The sequence below is a fragment of the Botryllus schlosseri genome, chromosome 14, assembly GCF_051294905.1.
Source record: "Botryllus schlosseri isolate E-star chromosome 14, Bs_hap1, whole genome shotgun sequence".
In the NCBI taxonomy this organism is placed as follows: domain Eukaryota; kingdom Metazoa; phylum Chordata; class Ascidiacea; order Stolidobranchia; family Styelidae; genus Botryllus; species Botryllus schlosseri.
The window spans coordinates 11,752,913-11,779,282 of NC_137249.1; the positions used below are offsets into that span (position 1 = coordinate 11,752,913).

At 38.6% G+C, this 26,370-nt stretch overlaps 1 protein-coding gene across 1 annotated transcript in view; it reads left to right on the forward strand.

Moving 5' to 3' along the window:
• The first annotated feature begins 4,792 nt into the window (after positions 1 to 4,792).
• LOC145455610 (fibrocystin-L-like) overlaps positions 4,793 to 26,370 on the forward strand; it is a 62,721-nt gene continuing 41,143 nt past the window's right edge. Inside the window, exons 1-22 of the mRNA XM_080333590.1 lie at positions 4,793 to 5,506; positions 5,568 to 5,826; positions 5,888 to 6,032; positions 15,787 to 15,898; positions 17,078 to 17,259; positions 17,643 to 17,761; positions 17,813 to 17,926; positions 19,005 to 19,208; positions 19,947 to 20,111; positions 20,448 to 20,548; positions 20,611 to 20,692; positions 21,006 to 21,172; positions 21,985 to 22,137; positions 22,450 to 22,576; positions 22,875 to 22,998; positions 23,278 to 23,452; positions 24,064 to 24,186; positions 24,270 to 24,425; positions 25,249 to 25,390; positions 25,453 to 25,595; positions 25,677 to 25,788; positions 26,160 to 26,317. Coding sequence (XP_080189716.1) covers positions 5,676 to 5,826; positions 5,888 to 6,032; positions 15,787 to 15,898; positions 17,078 to 17,259; positions 17,643 to 17,761; positions 17,813 to 17,926; positions 19,005 to 19,208; positions 19,947 to 20,111; positions 20,448 to 20,548; positions 20,611 to 20,692; positions 21,006 to 21,172; positions 21,985 to 22,137; positions 22,450 to 22,576; positions 22,875 to 22,998; positions 23,278 to 23,452; positions 24,064 to 24,186; positions 24,270 to 24,425; positions 25,249 to 25,390; positions 25,453 to 25,595; positions 25,677 to 25,788; positions 26,160 to 26,317 — 2,955 coding nt within the window. The 5' untranslated portion in view covers positions 4,793 to 5,506; positions 5,568 to 5,675. The remainder of the gene's footprint in view (positions 5,507 to 5,567; positions 5,827 to 5,887; positions 6,033 to 15,786; positions 15,899 to 17,077; positions 17,260 to 17,642; positions 17,762 to 17,812; positions 17,927 to 19,004; positions 19,209 to 19,946; positions 20,112 to 20,447; positions 20,549 to 20,610; positions 20,693 to 21,005; positions 21,173 to 21,984; positions 22,138 to 22,449; positions 22,577 to 22,874; positions 22,999 to 23,277; positions 23,453 to 24,063; positions 24,187 to 24,269; positions 24,426 to 25,248; positions 25,391 to 25,452; positions 25,596 to 25,676; positions 25,789 to 26,159; positions 26,318 to 26,370) is intronic.

Sequence of the window (26,370 nt, forward strand, 5' to 3'; positions counted from 1 at the left end):
TGTTATGGTAATTGGACGATCGAGATGCACTTGTATTGTAGCTATATGGGCTTTAGATTCCACGTCGACACCTGTTGTCAAGCAATAATGTCATCATTTTCATTCATGTCCACATCACGTTCAAGGCCGACAGGTCCACATTGCAGAAAATGTGTAATTTATTGACAAAAACTGTGTTTGCATTGCATCCTCGCATATCGGTGGAGGTCCGATATTCAGCGAAATCTATGTTTCATTCAAAAAGCGAATTCAAGTTAGACATCTATACAGAAATCCATGTCACAATCATTTTTATTTGTCAGCGTCTATAAGGCAGAAGAAGATCCGTCGAAACGTAAATCAATCGATCGATACTATAGAGGTCGACCGATATTGATTTTTAAGGCCGATACCGATTATCGACACACTCACCAAGCCGATAACCGATATCATATAGGCCGATATTAACATGAAAGGATCAGACAATTTCGCCTGAAATATTATATATTGGCAAGATGATACTCGCACATGCCACAGAAACCTGAACAACAAACGAGAAAACTGATATTAAAAATAATTATTGCTGAATTGTGCACATTCATGGAAATTTGGGATAACCCAAAAAGCAAAACGTGATACAGAATTGCAGTTTAGTCCAATAGAGGTAAATTGTAATGCAGGAAGAATAGTTTCTCTGCATGCTCACGCTCACCCTGTTAAACTAGTCCTGCAAATAGTAAATCTGGCACGTATCGCCCTTTGCGTCGACGATTTCTTGAGATTGAGAACACGGAGCATTGAATTTCCAATATTTTTGAATTTTTTATTTTTTAAATATCGGCGGCGATAATATGTACTATTCAATCCCAAACAAGCAAACTTACGTGATTTAATTTCATCGATTAGCACCTATTCCTATCTCATATGTACATCAAAGCCATATATAACGTTACATATTATACGAGAACGATAGACGCTGTTGAATGCCCCCCCCCCCCCTTCCAAGTGCGATATAAAAGCCATCAACTGGTGCTTACGTAGCGCGAGGTGCGCAGCGGCACATTACTTTAGTTTAGAACAAACCGGTGGAACATCGTGTTGGGAGAATGGAAAAGTTGCAATTCAATCACAAACACATCGACACAAAACGCTTTTATGGTTGTTGTTGTTGTTGCTGTTTGTTTTATTCAGGTGTTTGTCGACTACAATGGTCATGGTCATTCACACCATAGGCCGATATTCGTTATTTCTGATTCCGTAATTGCTGACTTGTAGCACGGAAAAGGAAACACACTTATTGTCGGTAAAGTCATGGATTGATATACTTTAAGCTTCGGGAAATCTTCAAAATATATTTCAGCAGATTGATACGAGGCACTGGAGGCAGATTGGAAAACTATGATAATCGCAAGCATTCATAGCAAACGCATGAATGCATCACCTATTTGAAGCACATGATACATATTTTGACACCATGAATACTATTCTTGTATACTTTCTGCCGCTATATTCGTTAATAAACCAAGGGAAAATGTTGATCACAAATCTCACCGTTTGGAAGGCCAGTTTCATTTTGATCACCAAATATACATTATATATATTATATGCACGATGGACGTTTTTCCGATTTAATTTCGATTCTACGCCCTGACATATAGTGGTGACATGAAGCGCCATTGGTATAGCTATACCTACCCCTACGGCCGATTAAAATGATTGCTTTAGAAAATGACAAGTTCAGCTAATTGTGTGTTCACGCACTGCAGCGTACTCCTCACATATGCCCAAAATCATGCAATATTTATCGACTGCATATTGTGAGAATCCGTTCTCTGGTAATATCGCAAAAGAAGTATCCTTTTATCCAATAATCTGGCCGTCGCAATTATTGTTTGAACGTGTCTGAACCAGGAGTCTTGTGTATCCCGCTGTGAGAAATAATGCGTGGTCAGGTCCCAATCAGGTGTCGATGAACGTATCTCCCGGAAATACCAACTCAGAAATGACGCAAATATGCATATGTGACGATGCCTATGTGTTCGATGGCTGTGTAGTGTGTAGTGTACAGAGTAGAACAAGACAAGATACCATTACACGCTTCTCTCGCGCGAACGGAATCTTAACTCGAATTGCGTAACGTGGCTAATGGGTTTCATATTATTTTGGAAACAACCTCGTTCTCTTGAGCATTGAATGGTCACAAGGGTGACACAAGGGTGTCAGGCTACTCCATTAGCAATGACTTTATATTCTTGTCTAAATGTGTGGCATATGTATGCTTCATACGAGGTGTACGGAATGGATAGCACTGCCGATTTGTCTGCGGTTCAGAACATCATTCATAGGTGAGAACGTGGAGGCAAGATGTGTTATGTGCGCAGTGCGCACTCGGCAATCAACAAAGTCGCTCGGAAAGTGATACTTTTGGATCAAATATCAGCTAGCTATACACGGTTTACTCCAATTTAAGCGACTGCTTATAAGCCAAATTGTCCATGCCGATTGATGCAGATCATTGTTTGCAAAATACTCGCTTGAGAGTATTCTGCATCACCGCACGTTGCCGTCGGTAGGCATACGCAGTATATGATACACGTATTGCAATTACAATGAGAGGTATTCGAATGCGGATAAATAAGGAACTGAGAAATGTGTAATTACCTCATTTATCTCTTATCACTGGACGTGCGCATCAGCACGATAATATATTCATAATCGTCCAAAATTGAACAAATAATAATGTAAAATTGTAATTAGCCATGTCGTCGTCTAGTTTGCGCGACAGAGAGGCATTACCAAATAAAATTCCAATGCTAAATGGCGGCAATTCTTCAAGAATATTACACTGTGGCAAAGAGTACAAGTTCTCATAGTGTTGCTATGTGATTAATTGTGACGTTTTTCGCTATTGCTGCGCTGTAATTGTTGAATTCTGCTAGAGAGGGGTTTATGTCATATTACCGTATCTACGTATTAAGACCGTTAGGACCAACCTGGGAATTTAATATCAGGTCAACCTATTCGGGCTTAGGAGAGAAAAATGAAAGAACGCAAAGTTTGACCTCTTGACAATCGCTGGTTTAGGCTTTCGCCGGATGTGGTGTATTAATGCTAGGTTACACTCATCTGGGTATCATTGTATCAATGCGAGTGACGCGTCGGTGCAAGAGATAAAAGATGGAAACGGTGTACTATCAATATATTTATATACCTGTGATCTCGTTGCTTCTCGTCAGTTTGCCGCTTGGAAAGGATGGATGTACTGTGTTTGAGTAGCTTCACGCTATCTCGGGATTCGGCGCAGCGTATGCTTCGTTCGCTGTGGGAATTATTTCACTGTTAATTTTGAGATATGGCGAGAACGGGGCTCTTTGAAAGACGTTGCATTCGAAATCCAGTCATTGTCTAGAACCGGTTGTCGAATTGAATAGTCTGACAAAAACGGCCTCATCCTGGTAACCCAGCGTTACTCAATTGAAAATAACCCATCGACATGTAGCCTACAGATGAATGTTTCATTCGCGAAATTGCCTTGGAAGTGGTCATAATTTACTGTAACGCGCTTAGACCGAAATACTCCTGTCTGTGGGTAACTTGTTTTGACTGATCGAATTCAAATGAGCAAATGACCGCTATTTGTTAGGCTTTAAATATGATTGTGATTGTGAATAATGATTATGCTCATTTTGGTTGGACCCTAAGAACGTGGCCAACTATCAAACTGTTCTGTGGTTTAACTATGGTCCACGTAACTACTATTACATAATCGATACAGTCTAAGTCAGATAAAAATGAATAATCCACAAAGTGCAAGTGCATAAGACCTTAGAAAGAGCAGTGGAAATGTTTCGAGAATCTGATTCACATTGTTACGCGACCCTACATATCCGATATAAAACAAGAATCGAATATTGCATGTTGATTTGTCAATGTTGCGGTGACACAGGCAAATAATAGCGGTAGCCTGATTGTCGCAGTCACTAGATTGACGACAAATTAAAATACATTATTGTGTACGGGTACAGTCATGAAAAATCATATCTGGCAATAATTTGTCTAAATTGAATTGTTTGCGGTATTTTCTCGAATAATGAAACGAACGCAAGCCACGACTTCGGAAGTACAGCGGCAATTCATGTTTAAGGAAGAATGCCTCGGCGACGAGCGTCTTATTATGGAAAGTAATCGTTTTAGCGATAATTGAGTGATCCAAAAGCGTCCAATTATGCGTAACAATGGTTTCTTGTTCGCGCGTTCGACTTCATCACAAACGCCGAAGCAGGAAAGAACATCTCCACAGTCCACATTCGTAGCCGGAATGTTTCAAGTAACTTGTAATGCTTGCTATGAAGTGTCCAGTCCGCCCGTATACTGCTTGAGTAATATTTAAAATCAACATATATAAAGAGACAGGGGAGGTCATAAATTAGTTTCATTTCCATTCATATGGCAATTTTATATAGCAGCGTATTTAATGTATTTCGTGTCTGAAATATCAACCAGTTTAAATAATTTGGAAGCCACTCTGGTATCGTATTTTTCCTATTAAACCATCCAACGTTCAACGCTGTATTCTGTATTGAAATTCGCGAATTGGTAGTATTGATTTGTGATATTTGTTGTTCGGTAGCGTTTCGTAGTCTATGAGTTCTCAAATTTAGTACTCGGCGTGTTCATTGTGTCGTGTGGATTCGCACGTACTCAAAGGATGCCACTGAGGGGGCTTTTTGTTTCCACTATATTCCAGAATTTCACTTTTCTTAATATTGGTCATTGTTCATCGCGCTGTAGGATATCTAAAACCGACGTAGTATTGGGGACGTAATGTTTGTGTTATGACGGTATAGGCCTATCGAATAACGCTGATTCATAACTGTTTCTGTATGGGCTTGGTGTACAATAAGGACAATCAGTATTAAATTGCATTCCGATAAACTGAAGTCGACTGATGGTAAATATCAAACACTTTGCGGCAATGTCATTGTTGCTGCTACAAGTATAAACGTCATCATGCGCTATTAGATTACTTGATTTTCACCTACGACCTGTAAGTTCATCACAATCCGCGAAATCACTCCATCCGAGAATGACTCTTCTAATTATTACCTCGTCGCAGTCGTCGGTCGTTCTGATAGAAAGTTATCACTTTTGATAGTGATAGACATCCGCTTCGCTTATCATAGCAAAAAGCCTGTGTGTGAAGCAACCCAGGCTTGGTAATTCTACCGGACGCACGATTGTAGAGGGGTGTAGAAAAGAAATCAGTTGGGAAGATTACTATGATGGTACAATATCGCTTCACCGCTGTTAATGGAGTGGTTTAGCAAGAGTTTATCGTGCATGTGAAAGTTTTGTAGTAAAACGCGGATACCAACCTGGCAGCGCAGTGGTACCGCAAGTATAATCCACTACTCAGTTGGCAGATTTAACATGAGTTGGTCTGTTCATTCAAGCCCGCCCTTCCACCACCAGAGTGTATTACACGGTACCAAATCTCCATGGTCTATATGTCTCTTGGCTGATTCATGTAAATATGATTAATCAAATGCATCCTGCGGTGGACCTGATGCAATGATATTTCCCTTTAGTATTCAAGCTGAAGAAATCGTATACCTAAAAATAAATACTATTGAAGAAGAGCCCAAGGAGAGCCTCTTCGTCGATAGACTGAGAAAACGCAGGGCGAAGCGTCTGCTATGACTTGCCGGCTATTGACCGCAACCATAGTTGCTGTCCAACTGTTTGCAGCCGCACAGACCGAAGATTACGTCTATCCGAAAGTAAAAAGCATCACGCCACACGACGGCAGCTACGAGGGTGGAACACGATTATACATTCACGGGGAAGGTGAGTATTTAACCCCAATTTCTCTACCGGCACAGTCGGAGCTGAAGCGTTTGCGATTTAGGATTTTCATCAAGCGGTAACTTCGGTGCCGCTGGAGAAAGCCCAGATCTGGGAAACAAAGCATATTTTGTCAGCGACTTCGAAAGCGTTCCTTGCGATGTCGAAAATGACGCGAGTCACGAAACCATGATCGTATGTTATACCAGGTATGGCAGTTCTGATGATGCTATTATATCTATAAAGATATGTTCAAACATCCGCTATCTATTTAGCGCAGATATCGGAATCGCATGAATGACATAAAAGTCCCAATCTCTTATAATTTTAATTGTATTGATGACACAAATAATAATAAATCATTTGGAAAAATACAATCGCCCATAGTGATCAGTCTAGGGCGAGTTTTTATTGCAGTCAAATCCGTGGAAAGTTGCGTTTATTTTTCACAAAAGTTGCAGGAAAAAGTTGCATTTATTTTTCACAAAAACTGCACTAAAAAGTTGCATTTATGGACAAGTTCCTTGAAATTATTAGGGTATGACATAGTCGAATCAATCCATATGCAAGGTGCTGTAGCAAAACTCAGTGTTGGCGACTTCAACAAAATTAAGAGCCCCAGTGAAAATATAATTTCCGGTGGTCTCGCCTGAATGTACGTCAAATCAGAAAGGACCTCGAATTAAAACGGCGGTGAAATAATCAAGTGATCTATTTTCATATAGTGCCAAATATTTCCAGCAAAAGAATAGTTGCATGAAAAGTCGAAAAACGTAGCAATAAGTTGCATGAAATATCGGAAAAATATGCAAAAAGATGCATAAATGAAAAAAATGGACAAAAAGTTGCGATATGAAGATTCCCCAAACAGCTTAAAACACCATACTACATAACTTCTGAGCATTTAGGAAGCTGTAAAAAAATGTTGCGAAAATTGCAAAATTTGCCCTGGGATCACCAACCTAGTATATGCATGTGCATTATGCGCCTTCATAGTTTATAACAGTGAAGTAAGCATCAATACTAATTGCAAGTTCATCTGTTTGATATGCGCATCAAGAAAGGAATATGACCATGCAACTGCGAGACCTATATGTCTATACGGCCTCGGATCTGAATGACTTTGTTCCGGTTTAGAACTATTAAATCAATTGTCAGCGGCGACCGGCGATAACCAACAATTATAGATACCGAAAACTACGCCAGGCCATTTGGACATTGCACTGCTCTGATCAAGCTCGTAATTAATACCCGGTAATCAGTCAAGTAGATCTCTCTATTAGTGCGACGGTTACATCTTGCGTTATGTTAAAATTGCATCCACGATGACGTTGTAGCGGAAACGCCGCTAAAAGATGTATCACGCTTCGGCATAAAATTTATTCGTAACACCTGAAGGTACTTAGAGCCCAGCGGATCGGCTAGCACATCGTCAGTTTCCCTGCACTAATTGTATCTTGGTGAGTTGAACAGCAGTGGATTCGGGGATGTTGGCTGATGCGGAACAATAAATTTTAAATGTCTAGTGATAATTTGCATCCGCAGCGCGTTTTAAAAACAAGCTACCGGTTTGGAGAGGCTTTCCAGAAAGCCATATTTTATCGGAGCAGTTGGTAATGCTCGCTAACAAAGGTTTCCAGTTATTGTGCTATAGTTATTAGTCGCGCACTCAACAATCTGCCAATGCCTTGTGTGCTAATTGGTGTCGGTCCAGTATGTTTTAATCGTGCTCTCGATGCAGTGATGCCAATATTACAATCCGACAAATCTGAAAGTTGCAGTGTTTTCAAGAATTAACTTACTTCGAAGCGGTAACTAATGGCAATAAAAACAGCCCATTACTGCTAATAATCATTGGTACGGAAATGAGGAGGTAATTTCAGTTCCGCGTCTTGCTACCAGCCCATCCGGACAATAAAAATGTTTTTAAACAGCCTCGAGCCGATATCTCTCGATATGAAACAAACGTGTCGGATTCAATCTGTGGTCTCAATCTCCACTGTTCATGCTAGCGAACCAGTGTGAAAGGGATAAGTTATACTGGACACAATACTTCATTTGCAACATCGTCACAGTCTTACATATGATCACTATATATATATTGTGTCTTTCTAGATAAAGCGAAACTCTAATATAATGGCCACTCAATCCCGTTATCACACTAATATCCATTTTCATAACTTCATTCACTAAATGTCACAATTCTGGACAGATAGAAGTCTCCGCCCACTAATGCGATTCAAATTAGAATCCGAAAATGCATTCTCAAAGTATCCAATATGAATTTGATCTAACGCGAAATTGTGACAGATATCATGAAAGTGGATGCAGCTACTCCGTATGTATATTCATCATAAATATACAGTAAATATGTCCGCCACATTGTACTGGATTTCCGCCATTTTGCGTGGGTTGCGTGTAAAGAAGTATATAGCTCAGACCATCGAGATATGGTATCCTTCTACAAACATTGCCGAATGTTCTTTGTCTTCATGGAAACCTGTACGTTCGCCAGTTTTAGATTTGGGTTTGGAAACATCCCATCGATGCCGTACAATTTCACTTCAAATCGTCTGACCGCCATCAAAACTACCCGAGGTACGAGACCATGTCACCTGTTAAGCTATCGCCCGCACTGTATCGTTTAACATTCCCCAATAAAGCAAATAAGAGTTATGGCAGTAATCCTATTATATGATTGCCAAACTGTCACAATATGACAAATCTCGCCGAGTTTACAATTGAATGTACTCTGTCCAAACAGCATCAATAACATTTTATATACTCAAGAAACCGTAAAGTTTATTTATATGTAATAGGGCGCAGTGTAATATCCTTTCGGCGTGGTTTGAAATAGCAGTAAATATTTACTTGACTTTATAAAGTATGGGCAGCGGTCACAGTAAAAAAGAATACAGCGGTCCTATTTCGAAGGTCATCGGGATCTGGTTGATGCAGCGTTTGCAAAGTTGAACCACGAGTTGACCTTTATACCAAGTATACATCCGATTCGTCGACGTACATTCGCAACATGACCAATTGATCATAGATTACAAATTCCAACAAGACTGTATATTACTAGGGCAGAGTAAAATCGAGTACCGAGTGATTCGAATCCGAGACGCGTCGAGCCGGATAGAGGAGTATCTCTCGTTATTTCGCCATAAAACTAAAACAGAGTGAGGGCGGATATCATAAGTTGGATTTTATCGATAAAGTGGATTATCGTGTGCATCAGGATTTAACATCCCAGGATTAAGGGAGTCGGTTGATCGCAGAGCATTAATTTAGTTTTGATCTCATGATTTAACAAAGCGTAACAAACTATAAATAATAGTTATCATCTATAAAAATTGCGTAGAGTGCGTAACATTCCTACGCGCAAATAGTTCCGATAATGACCGTGACGATTGTCTCCTATAGGCAGGGTTGCCATGCCGTCCTTATTTCTAAGATTTGTCCTTATTTTGAAGAGCCACGTCTTAGAAAACTCAACTGTCCCTATTTCTAAGAAATGTCCTTGTTTTCGACTTATTTTCAACAACTACAGAACTTCGATCATTTTCCTCTGGTATCTGTGTTGCAATATCTGCAATTGTGACATTGACCTGGAGGCCATATGAAAAAGACCGCTATTTCAACTTATATTGATACCCCAAAACACAAGAAGTGTGTCAGCTGCTGCTGAGGATACCTGGGGCATTCCATGCTGACAAAAATCAGCAATCATTCCTCACCAACGATTGCACATCGCAATATTCCCCGATTATAACATCTCAAGGAGTTTGCTTCGGCCAGGACCAAGACTACCAGCTTTGTTACTGGAGGTCTTGCTCCATACACTCAAAAATGATTTTGTCTGAACTTGGTGTACAGCCTTTTCCCATATTTTTTTACGCCTCCAATCACAGCGATGTGAAGAAGTTTGGTTTATCCCCCTATGGGAGCCCGAGACCATCATATTGCTTTTTGGGGGGGAGGGGTGACGAAGTGCTGTTTCGGCCCTGAGTAAAGGTAAACCTAGACCTGAGCGGTCGTGAAATCAATGAAGCACATTCTGATAACAAGGAGTTGCTGGAGCAGATTGTTTCTGGCGAAAGTATGGAAAATGATATGCCACGCCTCGTATAAATACACAGTATTTAAGAAAACGCTTTTAAATGCCAATCTAATTTTTCGACTGTCCTTATTTTTGGGTCCATGTCGATGGCAACCCTGCCTATAGGTAATGGCTTCACTGAACAATTAGATTATTAGACAATCAACGGACTATGCACCGACAATTGCAGAGCAATATATCTATCAATATTCTATAATCCATCTCTTTGCTGTACATTACTGATAACGCACGACTTTCATTTCGCGATGATGATAGTTCTACCTATATTATAGTCGCAGTATCTTTATCAGCAGCCTGCCGTTTCATTCAACAAATTGGCAACTGACAGCCAAAATCGCGTTTTCGCATTATGATGCAATAGATAACACCACTTAATTGAAAACTCGGGACACCTCTAGTAATCATCGCACGTAACTTTTTCCAAATTTATGCGTCGCGATTTGTAGTTCTTAATCACACGCATGAACTAACTTTATGATCTCCGCCCAAAATGCGTCCCTATTAGCAGTTTTAGTCACATGATTAGCATTCTCCCGGATCATCTAACTTTATGATCTCCGCCCTTAAAGTGTTCAAATGTACTTTTTATGCGATCACGAATACATAATTCCATCTCCACTATATTGATGAATTAATTCCAATTTATTGACACAAGTTTATATCTCATAGCGATCTACGACAATAAGGCATGTTCCTCATTGCTGCACTGGTGTGTCGTTAATGTGAACGTGGGTAGATTTTTGCTCCATATTTTGAATGATATGATACCTCGCGTCGAAGTTTAACGCAGGCAGGGCCGCAACTGCCGCACCCCAAACCCCCCAATTGGGGGGGGGCCCGAGCTCGAAGGGGGCCCCAAATTTTTTGGTGAATTAGCATAAATTATAGAGTATTTTTTTGAAACTTTATGCAACATTTTCACAAATTTTTCGCACTGCGCGCGATTTCAAGTTGCCAAATGTTATGATTATTGGGTACTCTTACCCCAGTGAAAAATACACAAGATTTATAGAAATGGGCATATCGGCGTTGGCCATTACCGCGTCGCGACACACCAAGACATATACAGTTTTAGGCCATGTAACACGCGACTCCAAGAAGCGTGCCAGAACGATCGGCAGCGAGAAACCTTGACAGAAAAGGACTGCCCTTATGGTGGCCGAAAACTTCGTTATATAGGCTATAGGCTACGAAATACATATAGGTTTATTTGTCCATAGTCGCCTAAATGACTGGCGCCGAATGTTCCTGTCTTGGTAATCTGAACCTCATGGGACAGATACCATCCCGCAGCGAAAAATTAGATGCCGGTGAAGAAATACCAATTTGAAATCGTGTGATCTTTTAGTTTAGTAGGCTACGTTTGGGCGATTCTATATTTTTTGATATAGCAGACAGGAGGTCACGAAATAACATCATGTAACGAAGTCATACCAATGAGTCCGCCCGTCAGAAGATGTTTAATTATTATTTACGGGCTCTACAGTTTCAAAGACATCTCACTCAGCTCTACCTGTAAATCTGATTTCGTGAGTAGAGAGGACAAGAAATTGATAGCAATATATATGCAACTTCCGATCTTATTGACCGATTTTATCATCAATTATCAAAAATTTTCGTGCGTCGCGCTGGCTAGCTGAACTGTACAACTGTAATTACGTGACAAACGCGAACAACGTGATTGGGGGGGTCGGTTTATCACCCTATGGGAGCCCAAGACTCAAGGTTTTAGAGGCCTGACGAAGTGTTGTTTCGTTCCTGCCAACGGGTATACACCCGGAGATGTTCAATTATTATTGAGGGGTCCTACCTTTTCAAGTACACTTTACTCAGCTCTACCGGTAAATCAGATTACGGGAGCAGAGAGAGGATAAAAATTGATAGCAATATATAAGTAATACCGACCATATTGACAGATTCAGTCATGTATATAGAAATTTCTCGCGCTTCGCGCGATTTAGCAAGCGAAACTGACTCACTAAACGGACACCCCATGTATAAACAGCGTCATATTGACGTATTAAGTCGTGAATTACAAAATATTCTCGCGCTTTGGCGCGATTAGGCAAGCAAAACAGACTGACTAAACGGACAACCAATAATGAAGGAGCGTACACCTTATGCAAACAGCGTATAATGGGAGGGGGGTCTGGGGGGCTTCGCCCCCCAGAAGTTAGGTTTTCCACCCTATGGGGGGCCCGAGACCAACGTTTTGGGGGGGGGCCTGACGAAGTGCTGTTACGGCCCTGAACGCAGGTGGAATAAATTTTTGGAACACATATTCTCTTTCATATGATAATAAAGGATGTAGAATTCTGGTACTCCAAAACGTCGACAGGAACTAAATGCATGGGGTGGCGAGATAGCGTAGTGGTATAATCCAGCTGCAACGCCAATAGGTTGTGGCTTCGAGTTCGACCAAGGTCGATTCCATAATTCCTACCTAAGTGTCGGAGGTTTATCTAGGCTCCTCCTCGCCACCTCATCCGTGAAAGCGGTGTTTTAAAAAGCCTAGAAGTGGCCGTGTTACAAGCCGCTAGTTACGGAATAAAAAATAGCTAATATCGGCCTGGTGTAAATTACCATCGCAGTCCACAAACGCTATGAATACCACAAAAAACAACAACAATAACGACATCAACTAAATGGGCACATCCACAATCAATGAGTTGAATTGAATTTTATATGGCACCAAGTATGTAATGATTCGCGTCGATAAGTGAGGCAAGATTTCTTTCGAGAACTGAAATTAAACGAGAATTAGTTCCGGCGCCTTCTTCTCAACTTTGAAACCTTGAAACTCCAATTGATCGTATCACAGCATCCAAAACGTATAGTACAAAGTTACACAGTTATTTGAAATTGTGTGTTCCGTGAAGTCATGATCGACCCATATAACATTGTCACGAATTTAAATTAAATATTGGTACGGTCGAAAAGAGACAGAGTCTTTAGAGAGAGAGTCTTTATTTTCATCCAACCAAAATACATAACACACGGCAGTGATGGTGGTACAGAAAATATGCATGCACAGTATTCGGTATTACATAGGATTGATCGATAAGACCGTGAAGGTCATCTAGTCTGATCACATCAGCAAATAATCTTTATGGGGTGTAGATCTGGCGTTATTTAGTTTGTGGTCGCATAAAATGCACCTATTTCAGCTTTCTGCATTATCCATACTCGTATGACGTCATAATGATTGATAATTGGAAATTCGATTCCGCACAGCCCTAGTGTTAACGTTGTATTACTGCAGCTCTGAAACTGGCCCGAAGGCTTACTTTCTGCCCTCAATACTTTTAGGCTCAATTTATTGCTTCGTCTAACATAAAAATTTGACTGGAGGTCACGTGCGGGATTCGGCACTATTTAGTCTACTTTCAGGGTTTCGACTAGCATGTATAAAGTATATAGTATATATTCTATTTGAGAATGAATTGGTAATAAAATTATTGCAAAATCGTTTCGACGACTGTAATAGAATGGCAATGAAATCGCAATCACAGCGACAGCGCGCAACGAATTTGTTACGGGCCTGTCACCGTACGCTATACGTTGTAATGATCAGAAATTTAAATCAGTTGCTCTTATAGCGATGAAAACAGTTTACGCAATCGATTCTAGGGTTCGCGTGTGACAGGATGGAAGTTGGGCAGTATGTTAAATATGTGACTGATACGCTGGCTGGTTGATTTCAAATGGTTCGTTTGGTTTATACGATGACTTACCGAATTTATGTGAAATGCTTCGATTTAATAGATCCGATGCCATTGTATTGTGTAATAAAATTGTTTGATGACCACTGACCGTACGTGTTGTTATGATATCGGAGTAAAATATTGTAATAACCATGCTCCAGAGTCCAGATTACCAATTGAACTAGGTTGCCGACAGAAATAGGTCATCACGCTCTTCTTTGAGATCATCTCGAGAGTTTACTCAACACCTGGTTGCTATTTGTGGGCGATTCGCTATCGTACCAAATAGACGCAATTCCCAACAACGGTATTGTTCAAAATACACCTTTAACCCCGTTTCTAAATATATTGTTGCGAGGTCAACTGAAATTGGTAAAGATATGTTTATTATCACGCGGTTTGATTAAGGTATGTTACCTTTGAAGGGGTTGTCACGCTTGGGCTGTTTATTTAACTTCGACGTATTCACTGATTGTTTGTGTTTGTGTATCTTGGATTGCACAGAGCCCTAATTCTCGTCGTCTGTATATGTATGGCAAGGAATCTCTCCCAAATTAGAAAATAAAATATATCCTAATATTTTGATCCTATATTAAATAAAGCTTCATAAAGTCTCAATGAAAGTAACAATAATAGCAACATAACATTTTCTCAATATTGTCACATTAGCAACAAGTTATGTAAGTGAAATGTTTTGAAGGCCGACTGACCTTTCCAGTTCACTGATGTTTCTCTATTTAGAATTTGTATGTCAGGCGTGGTGTCGCAAGCCTAAAATATTTAGGGTTACCATATTTTGAGATGCGGAAAGAGGGCACCTATTACAAGTTACAAAAGATATGATAGCGGACGAGAATGCGGGTAATTTAAAAGAATTCTGAGAAAATATTATTGGGTTGACAAAAAACAAGTCATTTTTTGCTACACTACTCCCGAAACACCCGATTCCACTTAAACCGGTTGGCGTCGACCTTGTTTACTTAATCTTACCGTCAATGTCGTCGAAATCCAGATTTCGCGTCATTTATGACATTTTGTTTGCTGTCCGTGTACAACAATCGCCTAGCTCTCAAAGCTATAAAACAGGACCAAAACGGAGGACATTTGGACGTCATCAAAGAACATTTTCGACTTCTTGAAAAAGGAGGACAACCCGTATGATAACCCTAGAAATGTTCAGCATCCAACCAAAGATTTTAAATGACGCAGTGCGTGCAAGCCGTGCATAATGTAGTCGACTTCTCTGTCGCGAACTGAAGTTCCTGACTGAATCCCCGTGGATGAGGAATATCGGTGTGTCATTCCCTTCGCTTAAGCCAACATCTTGCGTAAGATAATCTTTTAACATTTTGTTGAACCGCGAATCAACAATATACGATGAATTGTAGCCTCCATGTCATCGTACTTACTGTGATACATGAGTATTTGAGTAATATCAATGTACCAATGTTGGATTTTAGTAACGAATATCATTGATATGACCTAAAATGATGATATAAGCCCATGTACATTAATATCAATTAGCAGTTCATTCATAGTATCACCTTTTGATCTCTTGGTTATGGTGGATGAGCCGGCCCTGCAGCACACCTATTGTTTGGCCGTAACACGCATGCACCATTTAACGCTATTTCACTTTATGCAGATCGCGTGGAGTGTGTGGGAGGCCTACTCTCATATATATACGCCTACTAAATTATACATAAACATATGTTTATCTCAAGCACTACTTTTACAGGATATATGTCTGTGATAACGGAACGAAGAAAGTTGAAACAGATTTGTTGCTTCTTTAAAAATAAAATATAAATTGAGCTAACTACGATTTCTGCCCAGTAGATACACTATCACGCGCACTAAAGACTGCTCAATGGCTATATTGTAGTAGAAGTGTAGGAGTGACGTAAATGTAATATCCCGCGAGTTGGATTGCACTTCAAGTAAAATATCTATTAGCTGCACAATATGAATTTACAATAAAGATACCTTGAAACAGTGTCACTGATATTTCTCGAAAAGTAATGAAGCAAATTGGGGAGTGTTAAAATTCTACTTATCGCGGTACGGGCACTTCGTGGATTCGTTAGTTGGGATTTTAAACTTCCCATTAAATCAATTCTATACGATCTTTCGTTTCAGACCAATGAGAAGTGACCAGCATTATTTCATTCAAGTCGTGGTGGACGGATTCGAGGTTCCGTTCAACGAAAATTGCAACAGGAATGGAAGGAGCTGGTATTGCCGTTTCATAGTGAGTGTAATTCTGAACTGCAGTCTCCGCAGATACTGTTGCCTATTCTCTGTAATAACCAGAGCTCGTCTGTAACGAAAAACTTCAGGTTTTTCGGAGTTCTCAAGTGATTTTTCTCTACCTGTAGCAGTTGCTCAGGTAACTTTAATTCTCCACCTCATTCACTTCTATTTCACCATATTTTGTCGATTTTACTTGACGATATTTACAATTTGTCAAGTAGAAGTATTATATTCTTCCAATAACAGATGGGAGGTGTTTTAACGGAGAGTATCAATAAATCAATAATCGTCAGGTTATATTTTCTCATTAAGCTTTCCATGTGATCGCCCTCACGTTCATATGTAGCCTAGTTCGATCAGTGATAGGTGCATTAGATATAATATTGGAATGATATACTTGACAAGTGCTGAATACAGTAGTTAATACAGTAGTTCACTTCTAGTTAAACCAGGTTAAGTATGTGATGATTTCACTACCAAAAGAACTCCGTTTCTGATTGGGTGACATTAAACATTTTCTGCTTTTTTCTATGTCGTACTATTCATAGTATAATTACTTTTTTCCGTCTGAGTTGTTATATTTGCATTACATCAATTTTGCATTGGAAAGCTAAGGGCAGTATTGCCTTTATTTTGTGGAAATTGATTCAATGTCAATATGGCTTTACGATCTACAGTACCAGCAAAGTAATAATGAACTATTCAGTTATCTGTACCGCTCATTGTCTTACTATGTTTAAGAATGCGATATGCGGTACCTTGATCTTTTCAGAAAATGGGCGCTGAGGTAAAAAGGACAAGAACCACTTCTCTATTGCAATACTATCCTTTGTATTACATTACACGGTTGAATTCTTATGCTAATGAAACTTTACACATCCTGGGGTGTAGCAACACGTACCCAGCTCTCAGTACTGTCCGCATATGGTTGTGAGAAGCCACAAAAGCTTACGCTTTTTCGAACCTACTTACATATTTGAGTAATTCTAAAAAGTCAACAAATTTTGCTTCTACTTGAAGTAGTTTAGGTGACTTCAATCCTTCTACTCATACTTCAGCAGCGGAATTGTACGGTTTACCATAGCTTATTCGCTCTAATCACTAATACCCCATTACACCAGCATATTATCAGTGCCAATTTCAATTCTGATATTGTGTTCGTGATCTTGCATTTTAGCCGCGTTGGTATAGAACACCGTACATTAGGACAGGGTACGTTGAGCAGGATGGGGTACAATATCCCATGCAAACATCTTTTGCTCCTGGAGGTCTGATCACAGTCACTGGAAGAATTTTCACTCAAATATTTGGTAGCAATAACCAAACAAATGAAAATGGAAGGACTGTTTCTATTAGAAGGTTTGTGCAGCAATTCATATTCAAGTTAATTTATATTAATGTACTGGTACTTGGAAAGTGGTATTGGATTTTGAAATCTAACCAATCGTCAGCTTGAGGCTGGGATAGGGAATTATTGCTGGAATTACAATGCATATAAGGGGTTGTTGTGTGCTAGCTTAGTGATCTTTACTATACCTTACTTGAAACATATTCAGTATTGCAACTTTTGAAAGTTAAAATTATTTATATCCCTTGCAATCTTTCGAATTTGTGGAATATTCAACAGCAGCACAGCAAATTACATTGGTGTGATGTTTATTGGCTTTATATTACTAAAAAGTGAAATATGTGGCTATAAGAAAACCTAATATGCATATTTATCCATTCCATCTATATCACAGAGCTTACATTGGAGGACAGACCTGTGACTTGCTCGCAGAACCGGATGTATTCCATAGATTAGAATTGACAAGTGGAGATGAGGGTGTGATAACGTGCAAACCGAAATCAACATTTATCGGTAATATGTTGTTTATATTAAATGTTGTCACACTTAACCTCTTGTATTTAGGCCCGCAAAATTTTAGTCTGATTCTGACCGATGACTACGGCAGAGCACAAATTGATAACAGCTTGATGAAAGTCAACGGTAAAAATAAGGTGTACAACTTCCAGACTTATGCAGGTATGATGTTTGATTCGCGAGTTCTTCTGAACTTTCCTGGGTGTGAACTGTGTATGTTATTTGAGTCAAGCAGGTGTGCTGGCTGTATGAATCACATTGACATTTTATTGATATAATAAGGAGCTCTCTTACTATGGCAGTGTGATAAATCCCTGGTGACTCGGTTTCATGTGCAATGTTTTCAGATTCGTTTCATCTTGATGTATTGTCTAACTTGCTTAGTATTCAGAATATAATGTACAGGTGGTTATTTATATCTATGTGTATATTATTTATATACATTACGGCAATGCTTGATTGGAAACTTTTGTCAGAAAATATATTTTGCATATGCATCAATAATAAATGCTTGCAGTAATCTGTTCTGAAGGGTGTGGACACATGGCACAGTTGTCCAAAAACAGCACATGCAAATATTCTAATTATCGGATTGTTTATCAATGATATCATATCAATTACAAGTTTCCGTAGATATCAAATGCTTTGAAAACCACTCAAATAAACTCTTTTAAATATAGTTTGGGAAGATGCATCCCTTTGCAAAAGTCAGAAGAACTGACAACATCAAAGATATTTGTTCAGACTTAACTTTCAACGCACTACATTTTGTAAAAAGTTACTATTTCCAAGCAATCGTTTATTATTGTGACACAAGAACTATATTAGCCCACATTTTTTAAACAATGCAAATCTATTAATGTAGAATTTTCCACTTGACTAAATTTGATTACTAGTCTTGAAGAATAACCACTGATATTTTGTTTCGGATTGTGTTCAACTACTTGAGGGACATACCGAAGGCTCCATAGTCTTTCGCCAATAACTGGCCTCTACTAATAGTGATTGGTGATAACGGTGAATTTGTGTTTTGCTTCAATAGGTTGACGGCAGAAAATTCATTCAAAAATTTTATGGAAATTGAGAATCATAAAAAATTCCTTACCCAAGTCCAAATCCATGAATTGCAATCACACTTTCATAGTTTTATCCAAATTCACTAATGCAAAACACAGACGGTTACACCTGCGACTTAATCGCCTCTTATCTTCCTCTTATTCAAGCTCCAGTTTTGATTCAGAGATCCTGAGTGTGACACCAGATATGGGCAGTTTGGAAGGTGGTACCAGGGTTGTGATAGAAGGACGATTTCTTGACGATACAACGGAACCGGTTCAAATCATGATTGGCCGGATACCGTGTGATGTCATTCCAGGAACATTGACAACAACAAAAGTGGAATGCTTTGCTGGAAATCCGCCTAGTAGCTCTGATTATTTCCCAGGTTCATTGAATAAGACAATTTTGTATTAATAATTTTTGTGCTTCTGGGCTTCAGATAAGCTCGGAATGATATTTCTTAGCCTCCTATGATGTGACGATATTCTTTTAGAGAAATGGTATTATCTAGGTCAAAGTTATTCTTTATCAATGCGCTCTTATACGAACATTTCACATGAATTCCAGTGATAGTTTCTTGAATATTTACGTCTCAATGCAATGTTATGACTATTCTGTTGCCACGTTTCTGTAAAGATGCATTTGCATTTAGAAATGACTCACTAATATAGAAAGGTAGGTAGGCTAACGATTATTTCAAACGTAAGGGGATCATAATTGATCTAGCTGAAGGCACTAAAATTTATCCAAGATCAGAAAGCAGGGAATTGGCTTCTGTTAGCTTAAAATTGATGGAATCACTAAACATTGCATATTCTGCAGACAAAGGTCACGGAGGAAATGTGTCATGCAAGTGTCTATTTTCCAATTAAAACTTTTAATAGATGAATCATTGCTGATGTATTTGAAAAGCTCAATATTGCAGTCAATCTGTCAAAATAACTATTGATCAATGATCCATGTATATTTTAATTCACACACCATTGCTTTCATGAGCATGATAAATTCAAATTTTATAAATCTTCTTCTAATAGGAGAACAGAGGGCATTGACAAAATACTAACATCCACATGGTCATGAAATGAAGAAATGACTAAAATGTGTAATTCTATTGTTTTTACAGGATCCAGAGGGGTAAATATGGAATTATGGGATGAAAGAGCATCAAACTCGGATGAAGTATTGGATTTTGAGTCATCCCGTGCATCTTACAATGGTTCGACCACAGTCGACTCTACGAAATGGCGATGGAATGATGAGCTAGATGATATTTCTGCGAAATCCACTGGTACACTTTCTAATTACTTATAAAATTTGGTTTATTTTACCGATAGACCCCCGGTATGAGGGTCATACCATGGTGTGACAATCCTTCGCACCCCTGTTCCGGCATTGACGACGGGTATTCCTATCAATCAAGCAACCGAGTTGACTTCAAAGTAGCAATAAAAATACATTCAAATCCACACAATATTAGTCAGGCCTCAAGATTACCGGACCACAATAGGGCATAGCGACCTCGCCTATACTGACACCTTTCGCATTCATATTCGCCGCTTCCTTTTATGTTATCCTTTCTTAAATGCTAATATCGTGAATTGATCGGAACTATATCTATCTTCAGGAGTATTCGTAGTCCCAGAAGACGACAACTACATGTTTATGGTAGCCGGAGACGATCTGGTATCACTCTTCGTGAATTGTGAAGGAAGTAATCAGAATTTGGTATGTCATATCATGTCATAATTGTGGTGTAGAGTGTGATAAGTTGAATTTCCGAATTTCAGACAAAAGTAGCGTACACAAACTGGGCAGTATCGTCATACTACTATAACTATCAGAAGTCTGATTGGATTCCACTTCTTAAAGGTGATTTTATTGCTATTTGAATACTATAACAGATGTACGAAAGGAATTTGAACATACTTTGGAAAATTGGTGGGTTGTGAATCTTTTTGTCTTCTTTCCCTTTCTCCATCATTTTCATTCAATATTTCTGTTACCTATACGTTGATCATATTATAAAAGTGAGTTAATTTCCATAAATATAATATCTCTTAGAAAAACAATTCATGTGTTAATTTTACTTTTATTATTGTGTATTTATTTGAAATATAATCATCTGAACGTGCCAGATTAACTATCTTTTATGACATGTTGACAACGAATTGTTTCTATATAGGACAAGAATGTTATTTCGAGGCACCAATGGTTGAACACAGCTCTACAGGATACATATATATAGCTGTTCAAAGGGAAACAACAACTTTTACTTCCGCTCAATCAGTTGATGCAAAAAATGAAATTCAATATATTGATTTTCAAGCCAAGTACGAGTACGAAACTCAGGTAACTGTCCGTATTTGATACTTTTATTTGTAGAATTCCGTAGTTAACAAATTTTTTTTTCAAGTGATGACTTCATGACGTAATGCAACCAGTGTAAAAATCCTAAATATATGTTTATCAATAAATTCTATGGTGCGTTCACTCCATAATTAAAGGATCCCAGTACTAAAGGCTGGGAGCAATCTTAAAGTGCAATTTTTTATCAGTTCCTTAATTCACTGTATGACAATTAGGTCAACCGCATAAATTATTGCATATTCTTATTTGTCACTCCAATTATAATCTAATCAATTCATGATTGATATGATCGGATATTTTTATACTAGTTGGTGATATACAATGTTTTTCTTACTGACGATCACCGCTGATGATTGTCAGCCGAAACTGTTCGGGTTCATTTCTTCAATATGAAGATATTATTTAATTGTTTATTGAAGTTCTGTACCTTCAAGAAGTTCTTCAAATATTTATATAATCAAGAATAAATAAATAGAGCTGGATGACTTGCAAGGATATTCTAGAATGGAAATGCAACACATGCTGTTGTCCAGGAATTCTAATATTTCTATATTGTTTTCTTGCCTTTGTGATGAAATATAATTGTGTCAATAGTATAGTTTAACATAGGAAATTATTTTCATTTTATCTTATGGCCATTGTAAAGTCATCAAAATCAGACAATTCTAATAGTATGAACATTGCATCACTGAATAGATGTCTATTCTATGTATTATTTTCCAGTTAAATCATCAGTTCATGGCATATTATCATGTTTCCTAAGAATGTTACTTCAAATTCCCATTCATGTGCAGGTACTAAATTTTACCGGTTGGTCAAGTCAAGCCGGTGCGATCGAAGTTCAAGAGGTTGTGGTACAGCATACCTGCATAGACACAGGGTCTTGTGAAATGATTGGGTTTCGTCTTGGCTATGAAGGGGTCATGACCACCTTCATCAAGGCTGATGTAAGTTCAATCATTATCTTTTGTTGTAACCTATTATCAAATCTCAAGTTACTGTGATTATTGGTGTTCAATGTTTTCTATGTTCAATATACACTTTCCTCGTGTCAACCTCAATATTCCTAAAATGTGGCGTCTTATCCATATTAACTGTAATATTGTAATGATTGTTTTTTTGTCTTATCCATTGAAATCCAACTGCAATTTGATAGAAAACATCCCATGTTTTAATAGATGCTATATCTTATACTCAAGTTTGTCAATGTTTATTTTTGTACATGCCAGTAGATTAAACCAGTTCAATGCCATACCTAGGCATCACAATCTTCAGTGAAGAATGCTTTGGAAGATATTTCCGAGTTGAAAGATGAGAATATTGCAGTAAGTGCAACACGGTCGTCCGGGAGCATGACATACACAGTAGAGTTCAGAATGAAGCGAGGTATGTAATACTTGTCGGATTTCGTTCATCATCAGTAAAAATAAAATGCAGATTTTCATTACTAAAGTATGAATTATAAGTACTATAAGTCGTTTACTGGTTTAAGTAAAAATTGTTGTTCTGAGTTATATGAGTTCATGAATCATTGCAAGAGAATTCGTCATTAAATTCTCATAAATTGAATAGTTGACTTTGGAAATATTATAAGTAGTGTTTCTTGCAGCAGGCATAACACTGTTCAGTGTTCAACTGTGATTGTGTATACGATATCTGAAAAAGTGTGACCTTATATTTGCAGGTGACTATTCTCCTTTAACATATGTGAAGTATCCGGCCAGCGTTCAAGGTTTGACTATTTCAATACGAGAAGTTACAAAAGGTGTGTCCGAACAGAAAACGTTCAAACTAAGACTGGGCGGAAGGTAATATTCTGGTTTCATAAATACTTTGGTATATGACACACTATTTTCATGGAGAAGTCAATTCTCTGCAAGAGATGTGTTTCATGCACCGCTACTGCAACTTACATACGCTTTGAATTTCAGTAACACCACCTCAAAGTTTTGTCTGATACATATCACTATTTTCCAAATCAGTCTTGGTAGCAGGATTGACAGCTATAAGAATTTACAGAAATGCTTCAAGTTTTTCTAACAGCTATAGCTTAGCTGGGATGACGATGAAGCTTATTATACTGACAGGGCTACCCCTCCGATTTCCCAAAATTTTGATGCGACCGAGTTACAAAGTGCCCTGGACGAAACAAGATCCGCATATTGTCCTGATTACCTGCTACCTGATCGCCGAAAAAGTACAGTTGTTACCACAGTGGACTATGAAACCATCCACGGATGGAGATATGGCGAGCAAAATAAGGTAAAATAATAGTTGAAAAGTATTTATCTTTGAGTAAATAGCATATGAATAGTAGAAAGTTGAATAGCATATCTGTACCTAACCTGTAGTAAAATTATCTATACGTTATAGGAAGGCCCGTGATTGCATAGTATGGAATCTCATTTTTCCATGTGATGGTTGTTTCTTAACCTGTACTGTAATCACAAGTGTCATTAGCATCTGCAACAGTGCGATTGAACATTTTCGTTCAACTTGATAATTTATAATAAAGAATGTGACCCTCATTAAAAGATTTCACTGTCATAGCAAGGAGTCGAAGACCTGAGATTGGAACAATTGCAGAAAATCTGTGGTAGAATTCATCATATGATATATGAGCTATTCATTCATATTGCTTCATTATACACTGGTTCTTGCTATGTGCTAGGAATGAACCATGCCTACTCAGGCACATAGGAATGTGTTAAATAGAGGTTTTCCTATACTTGCCAACTAGGTTCAAAGTTGGGCAGGCATTACTCCTCGAACTTTTAATAGTGAATTATCGTATAATTTTTGTATTACTGATTGATAGCAGTTATTTTGAAAATTTAGCAACCTATGACATCATTTTTATTGTTTGAATTCAGGCAATCGAACCTTTCTGCGGCAGAACATCTATGAAAAACTGTGATTATATTTATTATGCGGGCAGAACTGCTGATAACGAGTTTGTACGTCACTCTGCATTCGATGCAACTGTGAATAAGTGGGTGGGTTGTTGTTCTGTATCTTTTCGAGCAAACAAAGTGATGCCTACATTTGTTTTGAATACTCCTCATCTGTCATATTCCAGCTTTGCTTAGCACATCGCGGATTGTGGTACCAAGACTTACATTTGAGTGGAACTTTCAAAACTGAATCGCGCACTTTTTCTGGGAATCACGCCTTTAGTAATCCTATTCAAACTCACGCAACAGAATGGAGGTATTCCTGCATTGATTTGATGGAGGTAAGTTGATGCCATCGTGTATATGAAGCACCTATGTCCATTTTTGTTTTGTAAATCTGATTTAGAGTAGTCTACTAGCATAATGGTGAAGCGTCCGGCTACTTGATCGGTAGGTCGTTGGTTCGATTCCTGGCTGGTCAGACCAAAGACCTGATTAGTAACACTGGTATTCATGGCTTTCCCGCTTGGCGCTCATGCATTGCTGGGATAGCATGGAGGAGTGGTGCTAGACTTAGAAACCCATACAAAGCTGCACCTTCCTTGTCCAGCGGCATATGCACATCATGCACTCATGGTATGCATATGTACAGATCGTATGTATGTATATCATGAGTCGGTGTATATGCCGCAAAACCATCAAGAACAAAAATGCACTACGTCCTTTCCTTCCTTTTTATCATTCCATCTCTGTATGACACCGTATTCTCTCACAATTTAGCAGAATTGAAAATTAACATCTTGCCGTATAATTTGATTTCTATATCAAAGTCATCCTGATTGCAAACACTGTGCAAGCGAAATCCAATAACAAATACATTGCAAGGTTCAAATGTAGTAGAACCAGTTGTGGGAACGCAAAGGCTCCATTCCAACAGTTCACAGTTATGTCCCGGTACATGTTAATTGCGTCGGAGGATTCTTGTAGTACAATATGATGTGGTATTTCCAATTGATTGAAGGTCCTAGTCATGATAGCAATGAGTCCAATATGAATGATGACTGAATGGAAAATATTCAGTAATTTCCGTCTGGACAGCCGAGTAATTTAACGAAAGATGTTTCCGCCATGACACAAGGGCCAGTGTTCTATTACTTTTTGTAGGTGATACATGCAAGGTCTGACTTTGCCGACGTTTATGAAGTCACATTGTCTGTAATAAGGTTAATAAGAAAAAGTAAATATGACAATTTCTACATCGACGCACTCACCATCGGCAGCAGCAAAGTAACTGATGACATTGAAGGTGACTATTTTGTTATAATATTACCAGATACACCTGCATTATCTTTCTTTTCCTTTCAAAAGGAGTTGTTGGGTTACATACCCCACCTGCTCTCGCAAACGGAAAGCCGATTGAGGAATTTATCATTACAAAAGCAGTCGATGCAGAGGTGTACACGATCAAAATTGACCCTTACGATTGTGGTGATCAACTTCCACTTATCACGGTAACTTACATCAGTGCCATTACCGATTCCAGGAATATATAAATTATTCACTTGACCTGCTTGTATATTTCATCTTGCCAGATGCCTGCTGCTTTTGGCGTCACAGGGGAAAGAACTGTGGCAGGGGTGAAGCCAATGTCGGGCTATTTTGACTTGACTGTGAATCTGAAGGATGGATCTTATAACATGACAGGTATTTATATTTGTAGCCATTGAGCGGAACGAACATATCTACTTATGTAAAAATGTGTAAATTTTCAGAATAGAATGTGTTCACAGAGTTTATCTCGGAAATTCACCATTTATAGTAATAAGTTCCGCTTTCTCTGGATTATATTTTGCGCGACTCAATTCAAATGCAATTCAACTGCATAAGAAATTCCACATTAGATATGTATGAGAATGTAATGTATATGGATAGGAGTGCTCATTAAATTTTTTTGTACTAATAGCAACATAATCCCATTTTCATTTTTGCCGCACCGAAATGAAAAGACCAAGTAGAACTACTTCGTGATCATCTCGATCGCATTTCGTAAGAAACACATTTACTGACTGTTGCAGATATTCCCGTTGACATAAGCACTGAAGAATTCGAAGAGAGATTGGAATCTGAAGTTCCTGGGTTTGGAGAAGCCAAAGTGTGGAGACAAGGCGGTTGTCATGCCAGAGACTACAGGATAGAATGGTATTCAAATGGTGGAAACAAGCCCCAGATGGAGGTAACCACTATATAAAATGAATTAACAACATAGCGTCTAGCTGTGTTTGTAAT